The sequence below is a fragment of the Mugil cephalus genome, chromosome 3, assembly GCF_022458985.1.
Source record: "Mugil cephalus isolate CIBA_MC_2020 chromosome 3, CIBA_Mcephalus_1.1, whole genome shotgun sequence".
NCBI lineage: Eukaryota > Metazoa > Chordata > Actinopteri > Mugiliformes > Mugilidae > Mugil > Mugil cephalus.
The window spans coordinates 12582242-12606336 of NC_061772.1; the positions used below are offsets into that span (position 1 = coordinate 12582242).

The 24095-nt window shown below is 43.9% G+C and overlaps 1 protein-coding gene across 4 annotated transcripts in view; it reads left to right on the forward strand.

Moving 5' to 3' along the window:
• tln2a (talin 2a) overlaps positions 1-24095 on the forward strand; it is an 84344-nt gene that overhangs the window by 52809 nt on the left and 7440 nt on the right. For 2 of the 4 annotated variants that reach the window (XM_047580235.1, XM_047580236.1), the window contains exons 22-55: positions 2300-2466; positions 4349-4477; positions 5158-5271; positions 5504-5617; positions 5976-6110; positions 6524-6652; positions 6782-6884; positions 7324-7532; positions 8334-8453; positions 8621-8818; positions 8914-9053; positions 9557-9650; positions 9781-9870; positions 10023-10145; positions 10234-10377; positions 11234-11395; positions 11556-11696; positions 11795-11976; positions 12995-13127; positions 13597-13698; positions 14045-14215; positions 14399-14545; positions 16840-16941; positions 18046-18165; positions 18333-18479; positions 19330-19496; positions 20334-20517; positions 20661-20786; positions 21815-21931; positions 22120-22305; positions 22488-22595; positions 22754-22859; positions 23118-23123; positions 23562-23686. In XM_047580235.1, the coding sequence (XP_047436191.1) occupies positions 2300-2466; positions 4349-4477; positions 5158-5271; positions 5504-5617; positions 5976-6110; positions 6524-6652; positions 6782-6884; positions 7324-7532; positions 8334-8453; positions 8621-8818; positions 8914-9053; positions 9557-9650; positions 9781-9870; positions 10023-10145; positions 10234-10377; positions 11234-11395; positions 11556-11696; positions 11795-11976; positions 12995-13127; positions 13597-13698; positions 14045-14215; positions 14399-14545; positions 16840-16941; positions 18046-18165; positions 18333-18479; positions 19330-19496; positions 20334-20517; positions 20661-20786; positions 21815-21931; positions 22120-22305; positions 22488-22595; positions 22754-22859; positions 23118-23123; positions 23562-23686 (4541 nt within the window). The remainder of the gene's footprint in view (positions 1-2299; positions 2467-4348; positions 4478-5157; positions 5272-5503; positions 5618-5975; positions 6111-6523; positions 6653-6781; positions 6885-7323; positions 7533-8333; positions 8454-8620; positions 8819-8913; positions 9054-9556; positions 9651-9780; positions 9871-10022; positions 10146-10233; positions 10378-11233; positions 11396-11555; positions 11697-11794; positions 11977-12994; positions 13128-13596; positions 13699-14044; positions 14216-14398; positions 14546-16839; positions 16942-18045; positions 18166-18332; positions 18480-19329; positions 19497-20333; positions 20518-20660; positions 20787-21814; positions 21932-22119; positions 22306-22487; positions 22596-22753; positions 22860-23117; positions 23124-23561; positions 23687-24095) is intronic. The other 2 variants (XM_047580237.1, XM_047580238.1) reach the window with 1 other exon arrangement.

Consider the following 24095-nt stretch of genomic DNA (forward strand, 5'->3'; position numbering starts at 1 on the left):
TGGTCTGGGAAATACAATGAGTAGAGGAAGCTAAAGTAGTCCAGCCTGGATAATCTTCTCTTACTGCTTATCTTCTGGGTCAGGAAGATGTAGCCAGTCTACCGGACAAACAACCTCTCACGTCCACAACTACAGACCATTTAGAATCACCAGTCAACCTTACCAAGTTGATTGACGCAGTAATGGTGTATCCGCATACTATTAGCATGTGTGTATTCTTGTGTTGCTCATGTCGGACAATACAGACTCCCAGAGCTGCTCAGATTGTATGACACATTTATAATCTTGTTGGTAACACAGCTGCTGCCATTGTCTGAACGGGCTTTTTGCTGTGATGGACAGAAGAGAAGCCGCAGCTTAGCCACACATAGATCAAATAGGTCAACCGCGCCATTGACCCTGCTGGTGACAGTTAGAGTCAACCGTCAACATCTCAAAACTGTGATTTGGGGACGTCTTACCTGCGTTAGACACATAAAAAATGAATGCGAAAGCAGCACATCTGAGCATTAAAACCAGCTTACCACAGCTGTAAAGTTTAAGATGTCTCACTGTGTTATCTGCACTCCCGTCATCCCTGCTACTCCTCAGAGAAACTTCCTTGATAGCGGGTTTGAATGGACCGCTGTCAGGCGCGGTGAAGACACGGTGAAAAGCTGACAGTGATTCTAACAAGTCTGACAGCAGAGAGAGTCCAACAGACAGAAAGAGATGCGCAGAGAACGTCAGGGCCCAGAGGTCAACTCGGGCAAATTGATTGGCCTGACAGATGGGTAGAAGTGCTGTTTGCTCCGCGGAGGCTTAAATAAACACAGCCAGTTGGAGAGTGACGCCTTTGACCCGGTGTCGGATATGTCAGGTTATGTCACACCTGGCATAAAATCTAATAAAGTTTGACGAGAATAAAAAGGTACAACTTCAGTATGAGTATGATCAGTATGATTTATAGTTTAGTCCTCCAGGTTTGACTTGACACACAGGTTCTCCCTCTTCCTTTTTGTCTTACATAATTAGTCTGATTCTCAGGATACAATCAGGGGAGTAAGAAACAAAGATTTTCTGATCATTTTTAATTCTCCTGGTTGTTTGAGCTTTGCTGTGATCAGTGATGCATGTTCTCCGTTTGACAGCAGCAGATTCTCTCTGTTCTCAGATCCGCTGAACGCAGACGGTTTCTCTGAGCTCCCCTAAAATTGTTTGTTTGCCCCCGAGCAGCGTCGGTGATATCGCAAATGCGCAGTAGAAACCTGAAGCCTGCATTGCACGTACACTGATAACGGAGATGAGGGAGGCCTCTTGTGCCCAGTATTTAAATGTTAAAAATAAAAAAACCTGTTTGCATATTCATAGATTCCTCCGTTTCTGTAATGAGCAAGGAGACACCGATGTCTTTTTAAGAATTTCCTAACAGTAATTGAACTTTCTTTGAATAGAAAAACCAGATCAGTCGCATTATTATTCAAAGGTTCGTCTTTGATGTTTAATGGTCTCAAATTAAAAACCAATGCTGTTTGTCTGTTTGAAATTTTTATGAGCTCCGCTAAGGTTTGACAACATCATTTAGTCTTTTTCATTATTTTTCATCCAGCCTTGTCTACGTCCATGTCTACTACATATTTTTAATTTTTGTTTTTGACATGTCACTGCCACCTGTTGATCTGTTGACCAGTGTAACACATCAGTAATGGGTCTGTTTTGTGTATCACCCAGTCCGTGTGCGCATGTGAATTCAAAAACAAAATGGGAACATAGAGGAAAAATGGCCCATTGGAGAGACGTCAAAACGATCTCGCTTGACTTATTCACAGGCTTCATAAAAACGATGGACAAAGCCACAGGAATGTCATCCGTTGGTTTGCGGAAGACCATTTTGATCCCCTCGGGTTTGGCATTAGGCTTTCTCCATCTTGTTATTTATTTATTTTTTTTCCTTTTGGAACCAAATGTAACTATATTAAGATGAGAGGAGGAGCTGGGGTAAACCAAAAAGGTCAAGCCCTACATACCTCCCATTCTTAAAAACTACTTAATAATGGAAATGATTTCAAAAGCACCAACCACCAAATCGATCACGTCAAACGAATTAGATGATGTTGATTCTATTTGCATGGGAGATTTTTATTTTATTTTTATCCAGCACCTTGTGTCCACAAGTGATACTGTCTTCACTTTTCAAAGCCTTATATACGATATCTAATGTATAAATCTATTGACTCAATCTATTTCATCATCTCTCTCTCCTTCCCCTCACCTCCACCCCTGCCTCCGTCCTGTTCCATCCACCTCGTCACCCTCCCAGGAGAGATGGTTCGTCAGGCGCGGGTGTTGGCTCAGGCCACTTCGGACCTGGTCAACGCCATGCGGTCCGACGCAGAAGCCGAGGTGGACGTTGACAACTCGAAGAAGTTGCTGGCAGCTGCCAAACTGCTGGCCGATGCCACCGCCAGGATGGTGGAGGCGGCGAAGGTAAGAGGCCCAAAGTAGCATCCCAAACTTTTATTCATAAAAGGCAGCGAGATAACTGACACTGTAGAGTTTAATGACAATGATGGCATTTATAAGGCCAGATTGTGGTTCTCAGGTACTCTCTCAGATACACACCAAGTGACCTTTTCAATAACACCAGATGCCAAAGAAGCTGTCATAAACTCAAATCTAAAAAAAAAAAAAAAGATAAGGAAAGGACCAGGAATTAAACTTTTTGAGGTGATTTTGTGTTAATTCCTTAATAAAAGATAACCTTTAAAACTTTTTTCAATAAAAACCCAAACAGTTCTCCCCAGGCGTCTCTCTGCAAGTGGTCCTAAAGTATAAAAGTCAATACCTGCATTGTCCACAGTCCTGGAAACCTGCATGTCAGATAATCAAAATATGATCAACTACTGATAGAAGTTCCCTGTTGACTGTCCTGTGAATTATTGGCCGCGTATATCAGTCAGTGCTCTTTTCAAAGCTGCCAGACTGCTTACATATTAGAGAGGTAAAATTACTGTTTTTGTCAGTGGAGTTCGGTGGCTTTAAAGAAAGCAAAACATCAATAAATAATAGCTGTTATAAAAGCTGTCGTAGCCCGTGGCAAAGGCTGTGTATGACACAAAGTATAGCTACAACAATATGTTTAATATTTCAAAGGAAGCATCCTCACTGTGTTTTGGTTTAGCTTTATCTTTATGTTTGTAAAATGGTTCATTCTGGAGGCCACGATTTAGTGTCTTTAATCTCAAATATACGGTAAGTGAAGAAACGCAACAAGACGACCGCATAAAAGAAACACCCGTCGCTCTTCTAAACATCAGCAATTACTCAGTGAGGATGTTTGAGTTTAGAATCGGCAATAAAAGTAGGTACAAGATACGCGGGGTTGGCGACAAAGTGTCAAAGAGGACGTTTTACTCTTTCCCCCTGGACTGTTGGAGAGCACTCTCATCTCGTCGTCCTCTGGCCAAACTTTTTATCTCATCGGTCTCGTTATCCGTCAACCGCGTCGCTCACCGATATTAATAACGCTCCACTTCCACCATCACAATGAAACGATGCCCTCCAGCATCCAGGCATGTCCCCGTCACAGCTGTATATCCATCCGTGTCAGTGGAGACTTTAGCCGGCTGTTGCCTTGGTAACTATTAATTAATTTGACGCACGTTATTCCTTCTGTGTTTTTTAATCGACTGTGTTTATGCCTGTTCAAAACTTACGTCGGGTCACCGTTTGCTCCAGCGAAACAAATGTACTGTATCGCTGTTGAGCAGACTTCTGCTTTTGAAGGCTAGTTCCCCGTGATAAATTATTGGATGTGATACATTGTTACGCCCTCAGGAAAAAGACACTTTTTAATATTTATGCAAATCGGGTGTTCTATTTAAATGGTGTCAGCGTTTGCCAGCGGGCAGATGACAGCTGCAGATTCCGCAGTTGTCAGACTGGTTGATGATTTTTCTGTGATTGAGACTTCACTAACCAGCAGTTAAATGTTAACTTAATGATTTGGGCCGGTGCCGTGCACGTCCTCCTACCTGTGTAGCTGCAGGTGATGTTCTCAATGGATTCATTTATGGCAGCAGGCTTGGCTTTCTCTCCAGTAGCAGGTGTTGAGAAGCTGCGAAATATCAGCGTCCACGAAAGCCGGTAAACTTACTGCTGTACGCATAAAAATAAGAGGAAGGCAGGTGATATGAATAAAGAGCATCTCTTGACATTTAGCCATCAACAAAGAAGTGGGCGTCTGCGTGAAGTGCTGCAGCTGTTGTTTCATCTCTCCACGGCGCTTGGTTAGATGACGTTTATGTATGTGTGAGCATTTCCCCCCAGGTTTATATGTGCTGGTGTGTGTGTGTGTGTGTGTCCTCAGGGTGCTGCTGCATACCCAGAGAATGAGGACCAGCAACAGAGGCTGAGGGAGGCCGCAGAGGGGCTGCGGGTGGCCACCAACGCCGCTGCTCAGAACGCCATCAAGAAGAAGCTGATCAACAGGCTGGAGGTCAGCAGTGCCAGATTAGCCGTTCCACTTTGACCCGAGAGAATAAGTTACATCGGGAAAACGGCAAAACCCCAACGAAGTCGGGAATCAGTGAAGATTTACGTGGAAGAAGTGGCATTATCTCCAAACACCAAGCCTAAATGTCACCGTCTCTAAAGTACAGAATATAAAATGACGTGTCGTCCTCCTCAAAAGTCCAAGTAAAGGCATCAGCCGACACCAGAGCTCAGCGAATATGAGATGTTGATTTCAGAGGCGTGTTTTTGCACCGTTAAATGTCAAGGCAGATTTAAGAAAGATTTAGGTTTGCTGATTTTTTCTCAAATAGAAAGAGGAACATTCTCAAATATATTGGAAAATGGGCTTTTACGCCTGAGTGTTGTTTGACTCTCTGCTTAATACCACCTCAAACAAAACTTAATGTTTGCATACAGTTTTCACAATTATATCTTTTTTAATATTTTATTTTATCATGCAGCTCGTATCCCAGAAGATAATAAGCTTATCATTACATATGTAACAACAGTATCGGGCAATCATCATCATTTTACTGAACATCCAACAGCTTCTAACACAACATCCAGACTGAAAAGATGGCAGATGTAAAGACGGAGGTTTGCTGCAGACACAGACATATTTTTTCATACCTGGATGTCTTTTTGTGTCTTAATACTCCACAGAATGCTGCCAAGCAAGCTGCGGCTGCTGCCACACAGACCATCGCTGCCGCTCAGAACGCCGCAGCCTCCAACAAGAACACCGCCGCTCACCAGCAGCTGGTGCAGAGCTGTAAGGTGAGGATCAGCGTCGACAGCCGGGTCCCATTTTTCTTTTTTCTTTTTTTTTTTTTTCATCCCTTAGCCCAGCTTTCCAGCTTCACACCGTTCTTCTTTCATACCCTTAGCAATCACGTCTCCATTATCTGCTAAATGTCGAGCATTTTTAGATTTCGCTGATATAATTCTGAGTTAATACGTGAGGTTCCATATTTATTTGTGTATGTTTGTGTGTGTTCTGTGCGTATAGGCAGTGGCAGACCACATCCCACAGCTCGTCCAGGGAGTACGTGGCAGTCAGGCCAAACCAGAGGACCTGAGCGCACAACTAGGCCTCATCATCGCCAGCCAGAACTTCCTACAGGTGCAGCCCCGCATTCCTAACAAAGGAATGCTAAAACTTCATGTGGCCGTACTGAGTAACATTAGTCCTACATTGAGAACCAGGCTGAAAGTATAAATAGTGTTTCATATTGTGTGGGGACCCGTTAAAAATAGGCCTTAACCTCTTTTCGGTGTAAGTAGGCAGTAAAAGAAGCAGTGGTGTTGCAGTAATATTTGCTACAGTACCACTGCAGCATTACACAAATACCTATTGGTGAAACACCAGCACATGCATTATAACTGTTGTCCATGCACTTACGCAATGCAACACTTATTTTTTATTGAGCTTTTTTACCTTAGTAAAATATAAATTTTTGTATTGCTCTTGAACTCTACAGCCCGGTAGTAAGATGGTGACCTCGGCCAAGTCGTCTGTTCCCACGGTGACGGATCAGGCTGCGGCCATGCAACTGGGTCAGTGTGCCAAGAACCTGGCCACCTGCCTGGCTGAGCTGAGGACGTCTGCGCAGAAGGTAGAACACAGATACGTGGGGGGACTCATGCATGTACGTGGCAGCGGGGGTTATTTGATTCCACATATTTGCATTTTTTCCTGGAAGCTCCAGGAGCCTGAGCAGGTCCCACGCACCCACACACATTCGACCTGGTAGTAAAAGCTGGCAATGCTGCTGGGGAAAGACGATTATTTAAATTTCATTCAGTCAAAAGTCTTTCATTGGAAGGAACAAAGGTTTACACCCTCCAAGTACAGGATGATTCATCAACATTTTTGAATTTGTTTTCCAGAAAGCTCTGAAATACGGCCACAAATACCTACCAAGTGACTTTAAAAAAAAAACAATTAATGCCACTTTGAACTGAAAAGAAGCACAAACTCTGCATTGAAGTGTGACAGAGTACATTTCATCTTTACTACGTTACCTAGGCTCATGAGGCTTGCGGCCCCATGGAGATCGACTCTGCGCTCACTGCCATCCAAACCCTGAGAAGTGAGCTGCAAGACGCCAAGGTGGCTGCTGTAAACACCCAACTGAAACCACTGCCTGGAGAGTCGGTGAGAAATATGGTGTCAAATCCAACATGCATTAAGTTCAAGCTACACAAAAGAAATTTGACCAGAGCAACAAGTTTGCCGCCTTCTAATGCAGCTGCTGATTTGTCTCCCACTTTTTCTCGAATTTAGTTGGAGAAGTGCGCTCAGGATCTAGGCAGCACCTCTAAGTCGGTGGGATCGTCCATGGCTCAGCTGCTCACCTGCGCTGCACAGGGAAACGAACACTACACTGGTTGGTCCTGCTGGTATCATTTACAGACCTGTGTTTAACCAAAACAGCTCCATGATGGTGCAGACGGTGCTGAGGCGATGTTCCTCCTCGGGCTAGAACCTGTTTACTTCCTTTAAGTAATCTTGTTAGCTTGAACACATAATATAGCTTCATTCCATTAGCTTTAACTCGTCCAGCTGATGTGTTGTAGATGAGATGTTACATTTCTCACGAGGCCCTTATTGTCGGTTAATGCCTGTGAGGCAGACAACCTTGTGGCCCCTTTGTTTGTGATGCTTGTTGCAGCACATTAATCAAGACCGAGGAGTTTTAATACATTAAACAAATCTATTTCCAGTTTTAATGATTTGAGTCTGAACACAGTGATATTCTCCTGCCACCATGTGAATGATGCTTTTCTGAATGTAGCTAGCGTCTGTTCCTCTGACCCTGTGTGCAGGAATAGCAGCCAGAGAAACTGCACAGGCCCTGAAGACACTCGCCCAAGCGGCCCGTGGCGTCGCTGCCTCCACCACGGACCCCAAGGCTGCGGCTGCCATGCTGGACTCGGCCCGTGACGTTATGGAGGGCTCGGCACTTCTCATTCACGAGGCCAAAGAGGCACTGATTTCCCCCGGAGACGCCGAGAGCCAGCAGCGTCTGGCACAGGTGGGTGTATAGTTTTTATTTCTTTACAATCCCGCACGTCACTCTTGGAAGACAGCAAGGAAGTCCAATCCTTCTGTCTGAGTCTGGGACTTTTCCCACTAAAGGTAACGCTCTCAAACATTTATACCGTAGGTTGTCAAAATAAAACTCTCTATTTGCTCTATCGTTACAACCCTCCAGCAGCTGCCTGTGTCCTCCACTTCATTCATAGTTTAATAACATATTCCCCTCCTCATATAGTCTTTGTATGTCCTTCATTAATGCTTTATCAAAGATACATAGAAGTAATGTGACTCTTTAAGCTGACCAAGCACAATCTGTTAATATGTAAGAAATAAGATACCCCAAAAAGGAAAAAAGAACGCCGCTTCTTTTTATTTCCTCCTTCATATTTAATGAATAATGTTTAGGTGAATGTTTGCTTGGTAATCTGTTAAAATGAACACCTGTCAAATTTAGGTGGGGACCTGGTGGCACTTTTATAAGGAAAGTGCTTTAATTATTTAATGCTTTGTCGCCTTGAATAAATTATGTGATGACAATGCAAAAAGATTAGAATCATCATTTGGTTTGGTTTCTACTGGAAAGGGTTTGGGATACAAATGAGTTAAGGTCTTATTGGCTCTTGTTTTTCTCCTTTATGTCGTCATGTGCGCGACATTCATTTAAAAAAAATAGAAAAAAGGCCACATGATTTCTCCATAACATCCTTGCTTGTGAACACTTACAGGTCAGGTTTGTGGTTTAGCCTGTGCTCCCCCTTCTAACCCAGGCTGCTGTGACCCTGCGGTGTGTTTTCAGGTGGCCAAGGCTGTGTCTCACTCCCTGAATAACTGCGTCAACTGTTTGCCTGGTCAGAAGGATGTGGACATGGCTCTCAAGAGCATCGGGGAGGCCAGCAAGAAGCTGCTGATTGAAACTGTGAGTTTGGTTTGTGAGTCTCCAGAGCTTTGCCAGATTGACGTTGATAAGGAAACATCACTGGAGGATGTGGGATCATAAGCGTGCAAATAAATCAGGATCTGATTTTGATATAGTTCCAGGTGAAGTCTTTCATCTTGAATCTCTCTTCTGTTTGCCCCGTTCAGATCCCTCCTGCATCAAAGTCGTTTCAGGAGGCTCAGAGTGGCCTGAACCAAACAGCAGCAGACCTGAACCAGTCGGCGGGCGAGGTGGTCCACGCCTCCAGAGGTTCCAGCAGCCAGCTGGCCGTGGCCTCTGGGAAGTTCAGCCAAGACTTTGATGAGTTCCTGGACGCTGGTATAGAAATGGCTGGCCACACTCAGGTCGGTATCACTTCCACAATAACAGAAAGTGATCAAAACAACACTTGGTACCACAGTTGTATCACAAATGATTAAATGGCGTTGTGTCCGTACAGAAAAAAGATGACCAGGTTCAGGTGATTGGAAACCTGAAGAACATCTCCATGGCTTCAAGCAAACTACTGCTGGCTGCTAAAAGTCTGTCTGTGGACCCAGCAGCTGCAAATGCCAAGAACCTGCTAGCTGCCGCTGCAAGGTACCATGATACATTGTCAATCTTTTAATCCATATTAAACTGACGCCAAATGGAGCTCTCATCCTTCCATCTCAGAGATGGCAGTTCTAGCCCGACAGATCCTTAGATCAGACAACTGGCAGCAAATAATAAGCCAGTAAAATGAGAATTATATTGTAATCCTATTGGTTATCGGAGTTCCAGTTGTTTTTTAATCGGCTAAAAGAAAAGAAAAAAAAAGGAAAGAAAGAGACATGAGGGAAAGTGTGGCTTGTTTTGATGTTCACGTTATCAGCATTCAAACATCTGTTCACAATGAAAGTCCAAACACTAACACAAAGGTTTAGTGGTTCTCATTGCAGCTGCCACCCTCGCTGTAATTAAAAAAAATACAATAACAGCAAAACAATCTCACATATTTAAAGAGTAATATATAAAATAAATTTGCATATGCTGCACAAAACCTTAAATGTGCTCACACAGGTGTTATTGTTTATTTCTGCTCCTTTTCTTGGTGGTTTTAGGGCTGTGACTGACAGCATCAACCAGCTGATCACTCTGTGCACACAACAGGCTCCTGGCCAGAAGGAGTGCGACAACGCTTTGAGAGAGTTGGAGGTAGGAACACATTAACACGTTAATCGCCACGGCCTGCGTAGTAGACACAGAAATGATCTGATGTGGCACTAACTTGGGAGAATATTAAGAAACCTGCAGAATTTCTCGTAAAACTTCATTCATCTCTCAGGCCGTCAGAGGAATGCTGGACAACCCCAATGAGCCGGTCAATGACCTCTCTTACTTTGACTGCATCGAGAGTGTGATGGAGAACTCCAAGGTAGGCACTTCATCAGCCTAGGGATCAGAACGCCAAGCACGGCGCACACACACACACACACACACACACACACACACACACACACACATAGAGGTTAACGTCCTTAGCATTCCTCCTTATCTTCTCTTTGTAATGATGGCGCCCCTGCACAGGTGCTGGGAGAATCCATGGCTGGTATCTCTCAGAACTGCAAGACCGGAGATGTGCCAGCATTTGGAGACTGCGTGGGGTCGGCCTCCAAAGCCCTGTGCGGCCTCACCGAAGCTGCGGGGCAGGTACAGCACGTAGAGGGCCCCTTTCCACAGCACAGGAACTGTTAAGTGAAGCTAGTGAATGCTAATGACGAGCGTTTCTTTGCCACAGGCCTCCTACTTGGTGGGCGTGTCTGACCCTAACAGTCAGGCAGGACACCAGGGCTTAGTGGATCCCATCCAGTTCGCCAAAGCCAACCAGGCAATCCAGATGGCCTGTCAGAACCTTGTCGATCCAGAATCCAGCCCCTCCCAGGTACATGCATGCATAACATTATCTGTACATGCATCGCCCAAAAAACTGTCAGTGAGGTGTTTATTATAACAGGAACAGCTTAGTGTGTTCATATATTTGTATGGCGTTAAACCCTTTAGAAAAAAAAATGAAACCTCTGCTGTTATTGATTCTTTTAATATTATTTATTGCACCTCAGCTTTCTATTACACTTGTTCCTGTCCTCTGGGTTAATGTGGATGAAGACGCATCTGTGCACATTTTACGTGTGTAAATAGAAGCAGCTTCTCGTACTGAACAGAGCTGCTCGGAAAGAGAATTGGAGAAAACTGGAGTAGGCAAAGCCATTTTTTGTCTCATAAAATTGCATAAAGCGCTGCACAAACACCTGATCCTCCAACTGTTCAAGCCAGTTGCTGCTGTTGTTGTTAACTCATTAGCAGCTTCATTTTCCTCAGCAATGGACTAGCAGAGTTTTGCCTAATTATGTGCCTTCCTAATCAGCCTTCCGTACGTCTTTTTCCGTCCGTCAGTCTGTTCCCTCTTAAGGGAAATTATTCATTATTCTAAACATAAATACCTTTTAGTTTGTAGAGATATTACTGTCAAAAACACATTGTTCACAGATTCTGACAGTGGTGAGCCTCCTGACTGGCTTCATCTTTTGTGCATGTCATCCCTCTGTTCTTTTTTGGCGTTATGAGATAGGAACAGCAGAGACAATGTGATCAAAGTGAGAGAAAAGCCTGGACCCTATAGACTGACAGTGTTATGATTTATATTGAGGCATTTTATGTGAAGTGTCACTGACAATTAACTGTATTATTTCTTAGGTAAAAGCTTCTAATTCACAATTTGATTGCTTGTAATTTGACAGGTGCTCTCAGCAGCCACCATTGTTGCTAAGCACACCTCGGCGTTGTGCAACGCTTGCCGCCTGGCATCCTCCAAGACAACCAACCCGGTTGCCAAGAGGCACTTTGTCCAGTCTGCCAAGGAGGTGGCCAACAGCACCGCCAACTTAGTCAAGACCATCAAGGTAGGACTGGATGAGAGTTGGTTGTGATTCAGGTCGCATTTGTTGCCAAAAAATAATTATTTCTTTGGTCTGTTTCATTCTTTCTTCTTGGCTTTGATGGCTTAATAGGTAATCGTATTTGCTTCCTGAGCATTTATATTCCGGCTCTGTCGCTTTCTAGGCTTTGGATGGTGATTTCTCAGAGGAGAACAGGAACAGGTGTCGTGTTGCCACTGCCCCACTAATCGAAGCTGTGGAAAACCTGACAACATTTGCTTCCAATCCAGAGTTTGCCAGCATCCCAGCGCAAATCAGCAATGAGGTCTTGCATTATTACGTCAATAAGAAAAAAAAAAAAAAACAGGACATAAAATTAAATGTGTTAGCTATGTGTGCTAAGTGCTGTTTGGTTTTCTCTAGGGCTCTGCAGCACAGGAGCCAATCCTCCATTCAGCGCGCGCTATGCTCGACAGCTCTACCTATCTGCTGAAAACGGCGCGTTCGCTGGTCATCAACCCCAAAGACCCGCCCACGTGGTTCGTTCTGGCCGGTCACTCTCGTACCGTCTCCGACTCCATCAAGGGTCTCATCACAGCCATCCGGTTAGTGAATGAGAATTATGTAAATGTTACACACTAAATCAGAAGTGATAAAGTGGCTGCACATTAAAAGAAACCGTTTGACCTTTTAGGTAAAATGAAGGGAATAAAACCGGGTAAACGGCTATAACAGCGGTGTTGTTATAAGGTTTTTAAATGAAAGGTTGCCAGGCAACCAGTGGAGAATCCAGGAAGTCACCCAATCATCATTTTAGTCCTTTATCCAATTTCTACACCACTGTTCTCCGCTTTCATGCAGTTATTGTGTCTGTATACACTGCTCTATGAAATCCTTCAAAAAAAAAAAAGTTGCACCATTACATTCATGCTTTTTTACTTGATCAGAACAAAACAGATGCCCACCAGCGTCAAATGCTCTGAATGTTAAGGTTCCTCTTCAGCCCAGAACATCTGCACATTAGCATTCACACGCAGCCAGCTTAGCATCTCTTTCAGTTCTGATGCCTTATCACAGTCTTCCTTTTAGACTGCAAATTCAGTACTGGGACTTTGGCCCGGTCCTTAATAGAACTCTGTGATATTCTGCAGTGCCAAAGAATACAAATGACATAACCCTCCGTCCTGAAAATGCCGGCCTCGTAGTTGTGTTGGACTCATTACATGCAAAGAGGTGGTTTCATTTACTTCTACTTTCAGTGTGCCACCATGCATGGACATTTGATGTCTAACAAACTCACTCTGCCCATGAGGCCAGAGCCTCAGGCTACTCGAGGGGGTTTTCAAAGCTGTTTTGGCTGCCTGGCTTGATCTCCTTGTGCAGTGAGCAGACCCCACAGGCCACATTTCAACTGATGCAACCTGAGCAGCAGTGAGATGAGGAAAATATGTTAAAAAGACAGATCTTTCCTCTGTTTTGATAAGAGTTAGCTATGTTAACATTTGCCCCTCTTCTCTGCTCTTCCCATGTTTGATGCTTCCTCTCTTCATCGCTCACCTTGGTCTCCAACTATTTTAATGCTTTCTGTTTCTCCTCTTTTCCTGCTCTCGTTTCTATTCTCAGGGACAAGGCTCCGGGCCAGCGGGAGTGCGACTCTTCAATTGATAACATCAACAAATGTATCCGGGACATTGAGCAGGCCTCTCTGGCAGCCGTCAGCCAGAACTTACCCAGCAGAGACGACATCTCACTGGAGGTAAGCAACCATCAGAAAATATCTGAATACCTTCCGTTGACAACCGCTGCTATCTTTTTTTTTTGTGAGTGTGTGTGTGTGTCTTTGTCTGGTTGTCTTTCTCCCTCCCTGAACGTTTCCTTCTTTTCCACTGATGCATATCCTTTTGCAGAGCAAACCAGTATTTTTTATTTGCTCATTCTAATAGTAGTTCTGCAGTAAAGTTTGAACCCTTTGAGTCCTTATACCCTGAGATAAGTGTTTTTTAATGCAAATGAGCAGAACAGGTTTTGACTCCTGCAGCAGGCATGCCGAACTGTGAAAAGTTTAAGCCTACACATTATAAGCTAGTGTGGCTTAGGGCGAAGTATCGTTCGGTTTCATTTTCTTCAGCGCCTTTTAGCAGGTCCCTGCTGACTTCTTTGAACGCACCTCTGTCTCCAATAAAAAGCAACACAAAAGCTCATTTCTTTTTATTTCCTCTCTTCAGGCTCTACAGGAGCAGCTGACGTCCACTGTGCAGGAAATCGGCCACTTAATTGACCCTGTTTCCACTGCAGCCAGAGGCGAAGCTTCCCAACTAGGACACAAGGTATATATAGGGCAGGGAGTTAATTACTTTTATACTATAACTGTGGAGCAACAAAGTTTTAACAGCAGTATTCGGTGAATACGGAATATTACTTTCTTAGGCTTGGGGAGAATTAACAGAGGTAATACTGTAATAATTATCCTGTCATTTTAGATCAACACCTAATGATAGAAATAGAACATTATGTCAGTGTTCATATCCAAGGTAGCCAGATAACCGTAGCTTCTTTACAAGATAGAAAGACTGAAACCCTTTCCATTCTTAATGCACTGCTGAATGCAGCATTCAGTTATATGTAGGCTAAAGCACTGTTATGCAGAGCTCATCTAAAGCCTGTTTACCCCAGGTGACCCAACTGGCTGGCTACTTTGAACCGCTGATCAAAGCCTCCGTGGGCGTGGCGTCCAAGCTGAAGGACCACCAGCAGCAGATGACTTTCCTGGACCAAACTAAGACTCTGGCGGAGTCGGCCCTGCAGATGCTCTACGCTGCCAAGGAGGGTGGAGGGAATCCAAAGGCAAGACCATTTGCGTGCACTATTCAATTCTTGATGTAAAACTGACTCGCCAGAAGACAATCTGAAGATGTTTTCAGCGCCTCGGGGGAAACAATCGACTGTCTTTTTTGTGCACCCACGCCGTAGTAAGGGCATACATGTGCAAGCATTTCACGAGTGCTTGTGCCGTGTCGTTCCTCACAGGCCTCGCACACCCATGACGCCATAGCAGAGGCGGCTCAGCTGATGAAGGAGGCGGTGGATGACATTATGGTGACGCTGAATGAGGCTGCCAGTGAGGTGGGAATGGTGGGAGGAATGGTGGAGTCCATCGCAGAGGCCATGGCTAAGGTGGGTGCAGTGAGTCGTGATGGGATGAGACGCTTTTAATTTGGCCTTACTGACGCTGTACTGAATGCTCACTCTCTGGTTCTCGAATAAGAACTCAGTTCCTTATCGGCAGCTGACCACAGTAGTCAATTCTTCCTTTCCTCTTACGTGTTGTCCATCTTTCCCTGCGGGTCTCTGAGGTGTTCTCAGGACAGGCAGAATAAAATAAACACTTCCTCATCCTGGGTCTCTCCCTTGTAGCCAACTTTCAAAACAAATCGTCCAGTGGCCATTTTGACAACATTCTCAGCCACAGCTGTTGTGTACTCAGCTGAAGGATATTTGGAACAGGTGTCTTATTTAGATGAGCGCATTTCGCCCTTGTTTAAATTTATTTGGCCTTTCTTTCACCAGTATCGAACCAGCCCAACACCAGCTGGCTGTTGTTCGACGCTGCTGCTCTGTCTTCATTTGCTTTACAAATATTATGGCTGAAAATCTGATCAAGTTTATTTTAAGATGATAAGAGTTTCGGGCTCTGGGTTTTGTAACCCACAGTTTTGCACCTTGGGAGAGTTTTGATTGGCGTTTATATAAATAAAATTGCACTGGAAAAATGATTCGAAACCCTCTGTTGAGCCAAGAGGTCCTCACATTTATCGCTTTCCATCCATCACTCTCGGTAGACAGAAACGGCATGAAGGAATGAATGTGTTACGCCACCAATGTGTTTACTTGAGACAATGTTTTACACATCACAGAATTTTAGATTGTACTAACATGATAGAGGATTTAACCACAGAAGACACTGGTCCTTAGAAATTGTACCAACTCAACATTCACCTGTTTCTCTTTGTCCAATCTAATAAAATACCATCACACCGGCAATTTCTGTTCAGCTTGTTCAGAGTTGACTTTTAGTAAATGTTCAGTAAATGTAAGTCTTACATAGTGGTCTCCGTTAAGTCGGGTGTTTTGGTACTCTGACAATAAAAGATCTGGTAGAACATTTTGACCAATCAACGATATCTTGGTTTGATTGGGCCCTGTTGGCTAAAGCCAAAATACTGCAATGAAAACGAGTGGTTGGAGGCTCATAGTAAGTGCAGGGGAACTGGCAGGGAAGCGACTGTTCTTAATCTTTTCCTTAGTATGTTCCAGGGTTTACACAAACAACCATCATTTTCTAATTAAGAGTTTTTTGGGTGTTTTTTTTTTTTTCTTTCTGGCCCATGATTTCCTGTTGCTGTGTGTAATATCTTGATTACAACCGCACCGTTTCCTAACACAAAAACAAGCCACTGAAGGATAGAGAAATTGACTGTCAACCTCAGCCATTCTCAGCCCATGCCAGGCAATTTGGACTATCTTTCCAATTAACAGTCAAACTTCTGGCAAAGGTGTGAAGCAACACACACACAAAAAAAAGCTTTTGTCTCAGGTACAGGCAGGAGGGTGAGGAGGGATGTAATTAGCTGATGCTATTCTCTGAGTGTGAAATGCGCAGGGGTGAAAAAGTGCCTCAGATGCACTGCTTCAACGGAGGAAATGAGCGGCGTCTTTGCATCGACTTCGCAACACGCCATGAATAATTAATGAAAATGGTTCATTTTCCTCCCGCTTGCTGGGTTGTAGGTGTTTGTTTTGTCTGTGTGTCGCCCGTCGTACTTGATTAAATGGGGATAATCCTCTTAGATAATCCATCGGCATAATGGTCAGTCTCCACCAAGGGCTGAGCCGAGGTGATTTAAAAGGCTTCGCTGATGATCTCAGAGTCACTAAGAAGGCGCGGTTTATGGTGTTACTTTGCGCCGTGGGGGGAGTGAACATCTTGTACTTGTGATGTTGTGGATGAATTTGGATGCCTGCGTGATTTTCCCACATGGCGTCATCACTCATCTCCTTCCCATGACACTCACGTGCGTTGAACACTGTCTAATTTAGCAGAAACGCTAGAAGCACAGTGTTTGCGCTGCGAAGCAGGTGATGAAATGTTTTTGTAGTTGATGCCTTTTCAAGCTGTAATTACAGAGTGGATTTGGTGGATAAATTATAATGAGTGTTTATCATCCATACAGAGGGTTTATTTAAATAGAAACTGCATTAATGCTGGTTTGCAGATCAACTGATTCCTGCACACCTGGCAGAATTGGTTTAATTGAAGGGTGGATTAGATTTAATATGTCGCTGCGGCTCACGAGCCGAGTGATTGATTGTCTTCTTGTTTGAAGATGTTCGTGCGCGAAGGACAAACAAATCATGCCTGAAATGAAAAATGCAGCGTCATGTTAACTCTGTGTGTGCCTTTTCCCCAGCTGGATGAAGGTACGCCGCCTCAGCCCGAGGGCTCGTTCGTGGATTATCAGACCAGTATGGTGAAGTACTCAAAGGCTATTGCTGTCACCGCTCAGGAAATGGTAAGCCTTTTAAAAACAACATTTAATGAAAAATGCGAATGTGACTTGTAAATGTGTTTTTATCAATTAGATTAGAAAAACCTGCAATTGTTATAGCTGCCAAATAATCAAATTAAATTATTACCTCGTGTTAAAGTAGCCTTTTGAACACTTCACTCCTGGCTGATAAAGGTAAATACTGCGGGTTAGAAAATTCAGCAGGAAGCAAAACAAAAAAAGAGGAGGAGGTTGTGCAGTCTGTTGTCTGCAGATTTTCATCCAACCTCTCACTATGGCTGCTCCTTCTTGTTCCTTTACTGCCTGGTATGTTTCAAACTGATCTGCCGTCAAAAACGTCAGTTCCATATTGCAGAAAGAAATGGGATCAAAATAAATTCCTCCAATTTCGGCTGAGTATCTGAACATTACTGACCCACTGATGTTCGTGTTAAATCACAATTCCACTCCATGATTTACAACTGAAGAAGGCGAAACAAGTTCAAGGAAACTAACTCTTTTTTGAACTTTGTTTTAGATTGTTTTTGTGTTATTCTGTAGACGCCTGTTTTTTAATGTTTAAAGCTCACTAACAAACCTACTGCATTTCACATGAATACTTGATAAAACTCAACCTGTGTTTTCCAGCCAGATGTTTTTAACATGTACTGCTGTAACAGCAGTATATAATACGGTATTGTATTACAAACCCATCAGCTATTGTCTGATGACTTAATATTCATATCTGTACTCTACATCTGTTTGTAAAGATTACATTAGCCGTAACTTGATACTGCATTTCTGGAAAATGTCTCTGGGAACACCCATAATGATGAAAATATAAATATATATAAATGTATAAATATTTTGAACAGTGATCCAGGCTCAGTCACCATTGTGCCAAGTCATTCAGCAATGCATAGTTAAAGTTCTAAATGTTGATTTCTGATTTCTCAGCACATCTTTGCTTCCTCAGAGTTCAACCTGTTCAGTCTAGAGTTCCAAGTTAAATTCACCATGTTTCTAAAGAATATTTTCACCAAAAATCCAACAAAGTTTGCTAACAATGATTGAAGCAAACGTGTCCTTTATCTTGGGCTGAGGTTCAGTTATGCGTTTATCCGTCAGATGACCAAATCGGTGACGTGTCCAGATGAGCTGGGAGCCCTGGCCTCTCAGGTGACCGTGGACTACAGCCAGCTGGCCGTTCAGGGGCGACTGGCCGCACATACAGCTGAGCCAGAAGAGGTGAGGCAGACACCCGGACACAGACGTAACCACTGAACCGCTCTGGTGGTGTGGAAGATTATGTTTTTCTGTTGCAGATCAACCCCTGCAGCTGCCATTCATAGCACGCAACTTTATTTTTGTTAACCAGTAAAATTTATGTCGTGCGGTCGTTGCTGTTTGTGCAGATTGGTTTCCAGATCAAGACCAGAGTGCAGGAGCTCGGTCACGGCTGTATCTTCCTGGTGCAGAAGGCTGGAGCTCTGCAGATCATCCCGTCCGATGGCTTCACCAAGCGAGAGCTCATCGAATGCGCCCGGGCGGTCACAGAGAAGGTACTGTCCTGACAGTAGAGTTACAACTGCATTTTCATTTTAACAAATGTATAAAGCAGTTTATTTATTTGTAACCATGTTTTCATTATCTGCACTTTTCATTAGAACTATTGCTTTGTCATTGACTGAAGCTTAAAACATTATTTAACCCAAAGACATATAACTCTCCCAATCTCAGGGCTGGAGGTTTTTCTGTCTAGACTATTATTATCTTCACTGACTGTGTTTAATGTTGTCCTAGTAGCTTCATGTGGTGACAGTTTAGATTCGTCTTTTTCAGAAGATCTTTATGAAAATAATAGTTTTGTCCATGTAACAATGTCATGCATCCCCTTTTTTGATATCCCTTCATAATCTTTTTTAACGACTATGAACTTTTCACAAATTCAATTTTTTAAAAAAAAAAATTCTGCTGCCACTCAGGCCTCCTTTGTGAAAGCTAATGGTCGGAAGCAGTTTGACACATACTCATTTGATGACAGTGATGCTGTGAATTGTTCTGACATCATATTTTGTGCAGCAGGTCTTACTGCTGCTGTTTAGGGTTTCTTGAAATCATTATAATTTTCCCATGAAATGCTTAAATCACAAATTTTGCGTGAAGATCCACATCAGTCTGTTGGTTCTTTCTGCTTTGTTTTGACACGTGAAGGTGAAATGAAGTGAACATGAACCGCCCAAACGCTACAAATTAAGCTTTTTATTGTACAAACGAGTTATAAAATGCTTCAAACCAGCAGCTTCTCAGCAGGTTTAGATATGAAAAAAAAAAGAAAAAACTCTCTGCCTCATGTCAAGTTATAAGCACTCGATCGCCTGGGGTGTGACGTCTTCTGATTGTCTCCCCCAGGTGTCATTGGTCCTCTCAGCCCTCCAGGCGGGAAACAAGGGCACCCAGGCGTGCATCACAGCAGCCAGCGCCGTGTCCGGCATCATCGCCGATCTGGACACCACCATCATGTTCGCCTCCGCTGGAACGCTCAACGCGGAGAACGACGAGTCCTTCGCTGACCACAGGTTAGAGCCGGGAGCGTGGCCGGATGTGTTTGTGTCAGACTTCACGAGGTCTACAGGTGCAAGACCTGACTGGAGTCTGAAGGCTGCCCTCCGGTTACGTTTGATCCCAGCCTGACAGAATGACGTATTAGCTGCTGACTGGGGAGGACAAGTCCAGAGTTAGAAACCTCAAATTACCCAGAGGGTTTGAAAGATGCAGGAAGTGTCACAAGTCTAATCTGCTAAAAGAATAAGATTTAGAAAGCAGGCATTATTCTGGCTATGTATGCGCCATATTGATTAGTTGTCAACATACTTACTACAACAAAAAGTATTAATTGTTTGATTCTGTTATCCTTGTTATTGCTGCGCAGTTCAAAGAGATGCATATCTAATGATCAAAGACGAGGCACATGACCAAAAACTATGATCCAAGGAGATAACAGATTGAAACTGTACTGTATATCTCTGACGAATCATTAAAGCGAGTGTGGAGAAGCCGAGACGGAGCAGGATGAAAGACAACATAATCACTTTATCTCAAATTACTGTACGTCACAACTCACCCAGAAATCAAGAAGAAACTTCCAGCAATTGCTCTTCTCTGTTAACTGCCTTGACTTGTTAGACAACCTCGCTAATCCTGCTTGTGTTCGCTTTGATGAAGAAATGCCTTTGATATAGAAGGGGATGTGTGCCAGTGTGCACAAACTTGCGCGTTGACACCTTTGAAATAACATAACGCTTTTGTCTGGGAGTGCGTTTTTTTTGCTCTTGAATGCTCAGTCGATTATGATTGTCACACCTTCTTCTCCCTTTTTTGCCTTGTCCCTGCTCTTCTCCCTCTTTCCCTGTCAGGGAGAACATTTTGAAGACGGCCAAAGCCCTGGTGGAGGACACAAAGATGCTGGTGTCCGGCGCGGCTTCCGGTCAGGACAGGCTGGCTCAGGCTGCCCAGTCTTCTGCCAAAACCATTACCCATCTCACAGACGTGGTCAAACTGGGAGCTGCCAGCATCGGCTCTGACGACCCCGAGACGCAGGTTAGGACGGGGTTTTTCAGTGTCCCTGTTATCAGGAGATGTTATGAGGGAATGAGCGGTGAATGGCCATAACCTTTGCAGGGTTGTTTCTCTCTCCCTGACTGCCTGCTGATTAGTCGCTTTTTATCTGTCCCCTTTTCCAGGTGGTTCTGATAAATGCCGTCAAAGATGTGGCCAAGGCGCTGGCGGAGCTCATTAGTGCCACCAAGTGTGCCGCCGGCAAGTCGGCAGATGATCCGTCTATGTACCAACTGAAGGGTGCTGCTAAGGTGAGAGGATGGGAGACTGTCGCTAAGTTTAAAGGCCTAGAAAATGGATTTACAAATGTGAAAAGAACAGAAACTGGCGCATAGCAGGCGTCCCTCTCTTCCTCAGGCAGGACCACTAATCGGCCTCGACGCCTCTCCTGCCATCCTTGTTCACATGATCGACTGTTGTCTCAGTAGTTTAAATGACCAGGAAGTCCAGGATGATAGCAGGAGACTGGGATGTTTCAAACCGAGATAAATCAGCCGAATCATCTGCTCCGACACACATGGAGTGTAAATTTTTCAGTCCATAATTCACTGATGGCACCGGTGGCTGCTCATTATCACCTCAAGCTGTGAAGTTTAAAAAAAGAAAAAGTCACCGTCAGCAACGGCAGGGAGTGTCATGGGGTCTTTCAAACGACAAAAACATGGCTCTTGTGTAATTGTAGGACCCAAGGGGCGGGGGGTGGAAAGGTCTAGCATGCAATTTATAAGGTTTTAAGTTCAAGTCTTGAGGGTAAAAGGTTTTCTGCTGTGGATGTTGTGTGCCCCCTATCCTTCAGTTGGAGGTATTACAGCTTTAACTGAATGAGGCTCTTCAGTGTATTTTTCATATTCTGTCATTGTTGTTCTCGTGTAATAACACCAATGTTACATCTTAGACATCGTTAGAAATATTTTATTTTGCATACTTGTTGATGAAAATGGGACGGGGTTTTGTTATATTTATATATTCCAGATTCTTATGATATTTTCTGTGTGCACTGATGTGGTGAAGTGCCTTGATTTGGCATATTTAGTTTTCTGGTTTGGTCATTAAGCAATCAATCCTGACCAGTTATTTTATTATTTTATCCATTCGTAAATTGCCCTGCACATAATGCTTCTCTTAGTCATTTAAACCATCATGGGGGGGAGATTCTCTAGTAAGTCAATCTAACCTATATGTCACTGGAGATTATGTGATTAAAATGTTGTAGTAGCCTCTGCCGTGTTGCTGTTTAAAAAATGTGAATGAACTCTGTGTTCTGTGCTTTTTCTGCCAGGTGATGGTGACCAACGTGACATCGCTGCTGAAGACCGTCAAGGCTGTGGAGGACGAGGCCACGCGTGGCACCAGAGCCCTGGAGGCCACAATCGAGTGCATTAAACAGGAAATGGCGGTGAGGACGAGAGGAAGGCTGAGAGCATAGAATGGATGCTGGATATTTTTTTTTTTTTTCACCAGTATCCAAAAGGCTGCATGATTATATTTAGCAAATGAATGAAAATGTGGTGACGGTAAACACTCTTGCTTCTTTATCCGTCTCTGAATCAGATTAATATACCGGCTGTTGTTTGTCGCCCACAGGTCTTTCAGTCCAAGGATGCTCCCAACAAGACGACCACACCTGAGGAGTTCATTCGCATGACTAAGGGCATCACCATGGCAACAGCTAAAGCGGTGGCTGCGGGAAACTCTGCCCGCCAGGAGGACATCATCCATACGGCCAACCTCAGCCGCAAAGCCATTTCAGACATGCTCACCACCTGCAAGGTGCATTCCTCATTCCTATAATGTCCTATAATGTCTTAATAGATTAAGGTGTCTTCATTTTATCCACATTCCTTACACAGTTCAACCTCGGTTTTAATACCAACAGGCTTTCAATTTGAATATCCACATATCTTTAACTAGTTTAACTAACAGGCATAATTGGTTGTGTTTCTGTCTTTCAGCAAGCTGCCTACCATCCAGAGGTCAGTGAGGAGGTGAAGAACAGGGCGCTGATGTACGGGACAGAGTGCACAACTGGATACATCGGCCTCCTGGAACAAGTGCTAATGGTGGGTGGAAGGTGGCGTTCAGTAGATGTGTTTCGAGACATGTTTTCTCGTTTGTGTTTCGCTGTCATTCACGTTGTTTTTGGAGGTGCGGTGTGTGGTTTTTCACGATGAATCATCAGGTATAACATGGCCTGTGTAATGCTCCTCCACCTGTGTAGGTGCTGCAGAGGCCCACCACAGACCAGAAGCAGCACCTGGCGGCTTGTTCCAAACGAGTGGCCGGAGCCGTCACAGAGCTCATCCAGACGGCCGAGGCCATGAAAGGTAGTGGCTCACACACACACACACACACCGCGTCACACACAATTCTTTTTAAAGTGTTACACGCAATGTATTCCCGTCAGCCGTGTATGAATTTTATTTTCTAATGAAGCTTCCTACAAATTCTTAGAACACGCTGTAGGACGCCCGGCTCATCTGTAATACAATACTTTAGTCATTTCTCATCTAACAGAGAAACAGATACGTTCCTTTAAATAAACAAACAAAGGTAATAATACTGTCCTCCCTCTCTTGCTACAGATGGAGGTAAGTTAGCACTGTTTTCTGTGCTGCGACTTATTTCACCAGTTGTGAGCCGTTCAGCACCTTCTCTCCTCGGCTTTAACGTTGATTTATTTTTCCTCATCAAATCCAGCTGCTATCAGGCTTCTACATAGGCTTCCATCCATCACTCCATCGCTTTGTTTTATGTGCCATCTCATTTCAAATAAATCACTCCATCTCCACTGCAGTGAATGGCAGTTTGTGGTATTTCATCAGCTATGCATGGGATGTGAAGATACGTGGCACTCCTTTTTTTTTTTTTATTATTATTATTTTATTTCTGCGTGCTCACGGTGTTGTTGTTTTCTTTGCGATGGCAGTGTGAGGCACGTTCTGTTAACACGGCGGTTTGTGAATTATTGCTGAGATCCTCTTTTTTCGCAGTCAAACGTTAACAACGTGTGTGCATGCGCGCCTCAGGTTCAGAGTGGGTGGACCCCGAGGATCCGACCGTGATTGCGGAAACCGAGCTGCTCGGGGCGGCGGCGTCCATCGAGGCGGCGGCTAAGAAGCTGGAGCAGCTGAAGCCCAGAGCAAAGCCAAAGGTGGGTGGCTGGGTGACGGATAACTGAGTGGAGAGATAATGATGTCTCCTCAGTGTTGTTCTGCAAAGAGATATTGAGCTGTAGCAGTAGATCGCCCTGTCATCACTTCAAAGCTTTAAGGCGTTAAGACTAAAGACGAAGGGTTCATTATGGAACACTTAGTACCAGGAAGCTATGACTCATCAAACGTAGTTATAGATAGATAGATAGATAGATAGATAGATAGATAGATAGATAGATAGATAGATAGATAGATAGATAGATAGAGCCTCACAACATGAGTCTTGTGAGATGGTAATTTCGACAGGAAAGATGTTCTGCTACATAAATTTGTAATCATATTTTAGTTTTGGTTAAAAATTCAGTGCTTAGACTTAGTGGGAGAACATTTCTCTGTTAACCTCTCACA